This window comes from Symphalangus syndactylus, chromosome 18, assembly GCF_028878055.3.
Source record: "Symphalangus syndactylus isolate Jambi chromosome 18, NHGRI_mSymSyn1-v2.1_pri, whole genome shotgun sequence".
Lineage (NCBI taxonomy): Eukaryota > Metazoa > Chordata > Mammalia > Primates > Hylobatidae > Symphalangus > Symphalangus syndactylus.
In genome coordinates, this window is record NC_072440.2 from 103,595,861 (window position 1) to 103,604,189 (window position 8,329).

Sequence of the window (8,329 nt, forward strand, 5' to 3'; positions counted from 1 at the left end):
TATGTGTCTATGTGTGTGTATCTGTTTATAGCTCAGTCTGATTCTCACATATGCAAAACTCTGCTTTAAACTGGGTGAAAAATGATAGAAAAAGAAATTGGTGCTCTAATATTTCCCTTAGATTCTATCCATTTAGAGTCCTGTGGGGTTTTTTTGTGGTTTTGTTTGTTTGTTTGTTTGTTTGTTTGAGGCAGGCTCTCACTCTGTCATCCAGGCTGAGTGTAGTGGTGCCATCATGGCTCACTGCATCCTCAACCTCCTGGGCTCAAGCTGTCTCCCGGCTCAGCCTCCCGAGTAGGTGGGACTATAGGCATGTGCCACCACACCTGGCTAATTTTTTATTTTTTGAGGAGATGCAGCCTTGCTATGTTGCCCAGGTTGGTCTTGAACTCCTGGATACAAGCAATCCTCCCTCCCCGGCCTCCCAAAGGCCTGGGATTATAGGCATGAGCCACCATGCCCAGCCAAGTCTTGTGTTTTATATACCATTTTGCCTTCACTGTAAGCCACAGATAGTTCTGATAATGTATCAAATATTAAGCCACATTCATTCACCGTGGCCTTATGGAGTGCTGCCTGTGAGTACAGGCTTTCTGCAGGAGAAGACCGGAAATAAAAGAAGCTGTTGATCTCTTTCAGTTGAAATAACTTCCACAGTGCTGGGTATTTAGGGATCAGCTCTCCAACACTGGGAAATTTAAGCATTCATAATAACCAACATTTTCAATATTAAAAGGAAAGTGTGTTTAAGTGTTATATTTTACTTACAGGGGTTTATATAGTGGTCAGAATGATTTTGATTGCCTAGCCAAGTAATTTTAAATGAAGCTTACTTGCGAAGATGCTAATCTCGAGACCTCTTTAGACCATTTGCATGTTAGACTGCTGCAGTAAAATATATTTGTAATCATGATTTTTTTCTTACAAATACTAACCATTAGAAGATATTTTTTGAATGAAAGTAAATCTTACGAGTAAAAGACTAAATTTAAATGGTGATTTTTAGTTACACCCGGAATTCTCAGCCTACTTAGAAGTATCCCATAGTTTAAAAATCTAGGAATCTCTGAATTCCTGGCTAACTCGTGAGTAAAATCAACCTATCTACCAGGAAAAGCACCAGAAGGCACTGTGCCCCTTCGTGGGCGAGTGACTTGAGGGAATACATGGGTAAAAGGGAAGGTGCCATAAGTTAACTTCTTTGGCTGGCACTCCAGACTGAGCATCGAGGCTCCTTTATTCCCACCTTCTCTTCCAGACACATGCAGACACTGGGCAGAAGGGAAGAAACCAGTGGGGATACTGTTCTTTTGCGGGGGCAGCATGAGCAGACCCAGGTGGGCTCTCTGAGACTATCGCGTTTTGAATTTCCAGGCTGTGGTACTCCCTGTCCTTCCCTACCTCGGAATTCTAAGCATAGGCCATAATTATGCAACTCAATTGAAAAATAGAAACGTACAGACAACAGCCAGCACTGGATAGCTTTTTAATGGCTTATCACAAAGGTTGAGAATCCCTGGTTGAGACTGATTAAATAGAGAATTTACAATCTTACATAATTTTAAACCCTTTCATGCCTAGGAAGAAAATGCTGGCCTTGAGATAGATAGCTCTTCAGAGGATCCAGATTAAACTAAGGTATGTAAAAAATTAGTTTTCAAAGTGAGCTGCAGTCATATGCCACGTTAGGACATTTTGGCCAACAAAGGACCATATCTGTGACAGTGGGCCCATAAGATTCTAATACTGCATTTTTACTGTCCCTTTTCTATGTTTAGACACACAGCATGGTGACAGTTGCCTGCAGTATTCAGTACCATGCTGTACAGGTGTGTAGCTAGGAGCAGTAGATTATGGCACACAGCCTAGATGTGTAGTAGGTGCCACCATCTAGGTCTGTTTAAGTGTGCTCTATGATGTTCCCACGACAGAATCGTCGAACAGTGCATTTTTCAGAATGTACCCCTGTCGTCAACTGATGCATGGCTGTAATTTTAAGTCAGCTTTTAAAAAAGTTCTCACCATTTAGAGAATTTATATCTTCACCACTTTAACAAACAGTTAAGTAAGAAACCTCTAAAATGGTTGCTAGAAATTAAATATTGTCACCGACCTGGTCAAAACCTTTTAAGTAAAATGATTAGCCAATCACAGCCTTGGCTTACAGTGGCATCAGAGTCTGGTGTGTGTCACACACACGTGCTGTGGGTGGAATGTTTCATGACGAGGACTTTCTGGAACTCAGAAGGCCTTTTTGAGTGGGGCCTGGGTAGCTGTAGGATGGACAGATCTGAATTCCCAGTACGGTGTGGCATTTTGAAAAATAAACAATGTATAAGAATAAAAGGGTCAGTCAAGAAGGAGGAACAATTATTACCAAACTATTCGAAAGATGACCCTTTAAAAATCAATAAAAACCTATCTGGAGTGAAAGACCAACTTAAATGAGCAATAGCATGAATTACATAATCTAAAGACAAGCGTTCCTGCTTCAAAGCACACGAAATATTCTGAGTCTGCCTGTGGAGCTTCAGCTGCAGTCATCTTTTTACCAAGAGTGCACGTAAGTCCATTTTCTTAGGTTAAATGCTTTTTGTAGTGTTATTTACACTAGCGGTATGTGCTGGGAACCCTTTCTTAGTTTTTCTGAGATTTGACAGAACATGGAATAACGTATCAAACGGAATTCTTGGAACTTGAGTAAATGAAACTTTCCTTTTAGAAGCAATGTAGAATTACATACTCCATATTATTCAAATTAAGAAGTTTTGAAATAATAAGACCACCTTGATTATCCATGATCATTTTCTAATTTTAACATTTTGTACATATTTGCCTCGTTTTCTTTCAAGGCAACAGGGGCTGTAGATCTTAGTACCCTGCCCATAGACCCAAGCACTTTTCTCGTTTCTTCTGACAGTTCGAGTCACTTCTCACAGTTGACTTCCTCACCAAATAATAAGGGGGTGAAGAAGACTCGGCCTACCTACTACTCAGTAATCCTGCTGTCCAGTCGACTGGAGAAGAGAGATTTGTTCACCTCTACTAGTTTTATCTGTTCTTAGTAGTTGTAGAATTTAAATTGGTTTTAATGAAATGTTCCTTTTATGAAATTTTAAATAAAAGCCATTTAGTATATATTTAGTATAGCAAGAAGCATGTGAATAAGCTCTAGATAACCTGACATTGCATATCTTATAGCATCCTCTTGGTCAGATGTCTAATAAAAAGATGGTTATTTTCAAATTTATCATAGTTCCTGCAACTTGCACTTTTTAAAGCTATGTTTATGAGAATTTATAGACTGCATATTGTTATACTTGATGGAAATTAAACTATTTTTATTTCGAAAGAAGTTAATTTATATTTTAAGTTCTTTATGTTTTTCTCCTTTTACCTGAGTTCTTTTCAGTCGTGTTGTAAGTTTTTTTTAGGTTATCATATATTTTTCTTTTTTAGATTACCATCCTAGTTTACTGTAAAATATTTCTTAGAGCAGTAGATTGGGAAAGAGCCTTGAGACATCTTTAGACCAAATCCTAGATCTCAGAAAGCCAGTGGACATTCAGTAAATACTTGTTGGCCAGGTGCCGTGGCTCACGCCTATAATCCCAGCACTTCAGGAGGCCAAGGTGGGAGGATGGCTTGAGCCCAGAAGTTCAAGACCAGCCTGGGCAACATAATGGGGTTCCATCTCTACAAAAATAAAAATAAATTAGCCAGGAATGGTGGTGTGCATCTGTAGTCCCAGCTACTCGGGAGGCTGAGGTAGGAGGATTCCCTGAGCCTGAGAGGTTGAGGATGCAGTGAGTGGTGATCACACCACTGCACTCCAGCCTGGGTTACAGGGTGAGGCCCTGTCTCAAATAAATAAATAAAACTTGTTAAGTGAATGAATAAACTAGGGGGGCAACTCTGAGAGTGTCTGCCCACAAATCCTACACAGTGCCTTCAAAATACTGGGCGCAGTGGCTCACACCTGTAATTCCAGTACTTTGGGAGTCTGAGGTGGGCGGATAATCTGAGGTCAGGAGTTCAAGCCCAACCTAGCCAATGTGATGAAACCCCATCTCTACTAAAATGTAAAACTTAGGCAGGCATGGTGGCAGGTGCCTATGGCCCCAGCTACTCAGGAGGCTGAGGCAAGAGAAGCACTTGAACCTGGGAGATGGAGGTTGCAGTGAGCTGAGATCACACCGCTGCACTCCAACCTGGGCGACAGAGTGAGACTCTGTCTCAAAAAATAAAACAAAATACTGAATGTAAATCCCTTCACATTGTGCTGTTGTGCCACCACTCCTTACAGGTCCCACCTTCCCTCTCACTTTCTGCCCACTCTGTTACCTGCCTAGCCCCTGTAAGCTTTTCTGCTTGTGCTTTTGGAAATCTTTCAACCATAATAGCATGCTTTGTTGCAAACTCTCAGGGACTGAAGCCAGGCGTGATGGCATGCACTTATAATCCCAGCTACTTTGGGAGGCTGAGGCAGGAGGATCACTTGAGCCCAGGAGTTCAAGACCAGCCTGGGCAACATAGCGAGAACCTGTCTCATAAAAATTAAAAGGAAAAAAGTGGGGGGAAAAACCCTCCCAGGGATAGATATCCACAGCCAGCCTTGATAAGCACCATCATTTTCAAGTGCAAGGTGGTTCCTCCCACATGGATGATTATTTCATCCTCTTGTACTTTGTTTAGTCCTTTGTGGAAATGCCCATCTTATAAATTAATAGAATTCTAGAATCTAATTAAAATGGTTCAACTCTTCATTTTACTTTAGGATAATATGAGGACCATCACAGAATGTCTGGGATGTGGGTTACTATCTGTAGCTCAGTTCTTCATCTGTTCTTTTAGCAAGGCTAGTTATCTTCAGTGACCGCCACTCGCTGCCCTCTACTATCCCCTCCCTCAGATGGATTACTCCGATTAAGCTTGAGCTAGAATAAACATGTTATCCTGGGATTCCATATTGAATATTTTATACATGAGTGAGCCATTATGAGTTGTTTGAAAATGTATTATGTTGAGGGAGGGTAACCGCTGTAACAACCATCACCAAATCTAAGCGACTGAATACACTTGACGTTTATTTCTTGTTCATCTGACAGTTCAGTGTTACCTAAATTTACATGAAGACTCAGAGGCCCAAGCTGCTTTATTTTGGGCTCCACCGACCTCCAAGGTTTCAGGGCCCTCTGCCCCGCCTTCTGCACCCACAGGGGGAGAGAGTGGAGGATGCACACGCCCAGGCCTGGAAGCGACACATGTGGCTTCCCCGTCCACAGACTTCACCCACAGTCCATTGGCCTTCTTAAGTCATGGACTCTTGCTGAGCTGCCAGGGTGCCTGGGAAATCCATGTGACTGGGTGCCCTGGAGGAAGGGGAGCGTTTCGGTGAGCACACAGGAGTCTTTGCCACTAGATGCTGATGAGGATTCCCCACAGCCAATGAAGCATGGAGACTCATCTTGTAACAAAGAGATGAGTTGTTGACATCTCTTAAGTTTACTTTGTGTGCAGTTTTTATTCAGATAGGAAAGGCTGTAAAAATCTTAACACCTAACTGGAAGAAGCGTTTTAGAGAAGGGTAGTTTTCAGTAAGCCGGTTCTTTCCACAATCCAAGAAACGAAGTGAATTTCCAGTGTGGAGCAGTTTGCAGGTAAGGTTTTTGTTGTGGTCTCGCCCATAGCTCACTACATTCTCAAACTCCTGGCTTTAAGTCACCCTCCTGCCTCAGCCTCCCAAAGGCAAATAAGGTTAAGAATAGGGAAAAGGTGAAGTTTCACAGCTTTTCTAGAATGCTTTTTATTCAAGGGACTCTCAGACCATCAGCCCCACCCAGAATCTGCTCAGTTTTCCAGATTTGCTTATAAATATTTATAACATAAACACTCAGTTGCTATCTGTTTTTTAGGCTCTCCTCTCTCTCCCAGAACAGTGGTAACAAGAACTCTTGGGGGCTTCTCCCTGTTCTTGCAGATGTGGCAGGATGTGGTCCTGGGGGGCTCCCATGCCAGTCCACATCCTCTGTGGTGTAAGCAGGGATTGGTAACTAATGAGATGCTAAACCCTCCAGAAGTGAGCGCTCATGTCCCAGAAACACATCTTCCACCTCAGAAGCCAGTGGGAAAACTAGACTTTGTGTCTGCATATTTGTTCTGAAACACACTCTTCTGCAGTCTAACTCTGCTGACCACTTTCCAGTTTGCTCATATCAGAATTTCTTCGGTTCTAAGATGCATATTTTCTTTTTGCATTCTGACTTGTTAGAAATTAGAATATGTCTTGCAGTCAATAAAATCTATGACAACATTTTTTTTTCTTAATGGTTCCTAAAACTCCTGTAGTTGATGGTGGCTTAGGTTTAATGAAAGAGATTTTAATATATGGCATGGTTATGTTGAGTTGTATCTCTATCAGTATTAATGGGCTGGGGATGATTTATATTCAACTGAACCCCCAAATTCAGCATTTTGTGTTGAATATTTATTTTATCAGTTTTTCTTTATCCTGTACTCATTTTGGATACTTACAGTATTGTCTGTATTTGTTATGATAAAATGGCTTACCGTGTTTGAACACACTGTGTATCTGACAATGTTCTAAGACCTAATTTGATCTTCATGACAACTTCATAAAATAGTTACTATTATCCTCAATTCACAAATGAGAAAGTGAGACACAGAGATGCTAAGGAATTGCCCAAAGTCACACAGCTACTGAGTGGCAGAGCCAGGGTCTGGGCCCAGGCGGTGTGGCTCCAGATGCTGCCCACTCTTGACGTGATACTTACCGTCAGTGCTCCTTACCAGTTAGGGATGAGCTGATTCTCATATTCTTCCAAGACACATTTTAATTTTAGCTTTATTTGCTGTATCATCATCATCAGTATCATCATCATCCATCATCAGTTTTCTTGTTTTAAAATAGGGTTTGGAGTCTCTTCAAGGCTTTCTGTTTTAGAAAAGTAAAACTTAAAAATCTATGGCCATGTGAATTATAGAGAAAAAGAGTTTTGTTTCATTAACATCAGACATCTTCGTTCCTACTAATTATTTTGGAACAATGTTCAGTATCGGGCTAACGATCAATGGATATCACTCATCCAATTATGATGCATGGATTAGACCACGACCTTAAAGTTTGTACATAGTGTTGAATATATTCATCTTATTTGCAGTCTTATTGTCATCTAGCTTTGATACCCTTGCCCTTTCATATGTCTCTTGTCACTATTCTGTGTAAGATTATAATCCTAAATGCCACTATATGTATTTTTCTTCATATTCTATTATTGAACAGTATTAATGCTTAATGTTAATATATAAGTAATATATACATTTTAAAAATTATTACTGCTGTAGAGTTGTTTTTTTTAAATGATTGTGGTTTCATAAGGAAAAAAGAAAATAGGCAAAACAGGAGCCCTTTTCCCTTTCATAACGACAAGTCAGTCACCAAAGCCAAAAGCCAATAAATGCAGCAGTAACAGTGGACAGTGGGTTTAAATGGCTGGTGACATTTCTGTGTTATGTAACCAGCTGCCTACCGATTGGAGTGCTCGCTGCAAGCCAGACACTGCTATCAGCATTTCACACGGATTAACTCATTAAATCCCTAATAACCCTGCACAGTGAATACTGTTACTTTCCCTAGTTTACAAATAAGGAGGCTAAGAGGCAGAAAATGTGTAACTTTTCAATAGCACATTTGATTTTTATAACTGTCCTCTAAAACATTGCCATCATTTTTATCTATTTTTGAGAAAACTGAAGATTCAAGAGTAGGAGACCTCTCTCTCCCCCAAAGCCACCCAGCTAGTGACAGAACAAAAACACCAACTCCAGTTGTCTAAGTCCAGATCTGATGCATTTTCCACGCACACTGCGGCACCGGCTTCCCCCAGTGTCTGCCACTCTCTGCTGTGCAGGCCTGGGCAGCATTTGTCTCCATCTTCCCTTGTAGAAAAGGTTGGCGGAGAGCATAAAACACGTGCTCAGCCAAGGCAGTCCCAGGTTTCCCCAGCTCCTTCCTCTTGGCTCTTCTTTTGAGTCCCAGCAGCCTCACTGGTAGACAGGAATGGAGTCCAGATCTGCAGGTGATCCTGGTCCAGGAACTCATTGGATCTTTGAGTCCTTGTCTCTCTCAAAATTCCTCTGTCCGGTTACACCATCCTCACTGATGGGATCTCGTAAACTGAACTCTGCCTTTTGGTATAAGCATAACTAATTTGAAATAGATTTAAACTGGTTGTGTGTGTGTGTGTGTGTGTGTGTGTGCATTTAAATTTCACATTGTCAGGTAGCCGATTTGATCAAACCCATCACT

At 41.2% G+C, this 8,329-nt stretch overlaps 1 protein-coding gene across 11 annotated transcripts in view; it reads left to right on the top strand.

Moving 5' to 3' along the window:
* Positions 1 to 7,353, top strand: part of KIDINS220 (kinase D interacting substrate 220) — a 119,540-nt gene extending 112,187 nt beyond the window's left edge. For 9 of the 11 annotated variants that reach the window (XM_055254508.2, XM_055254511.2, XM_055254509.2 and 6 more), the window contains 2 exons: positions 1,582 to 1,638; positions 2,921 to 7,353. In XM_055254508.2, coding sequence (XP_055110483.2) covers positions 1,582 to 1,632 — 51 coding nt within the window. In that variant the 3' untranslated portion in view covers positions 1,633 to 1,638; positions 2,921 to 7,353. Of the gene's footprint in view, positions 1 to 1,581; positions 1,639 to 2,852 lie in introns of all 11 variants that reach the window. The other 2 variants (XM_055254515.2, XM_055254507.2) reach the window with 1 other exon arrangement.
* The last annotated feature ends 976 nt before the right edge of the window (positions 7,354 to 8,329 follow it).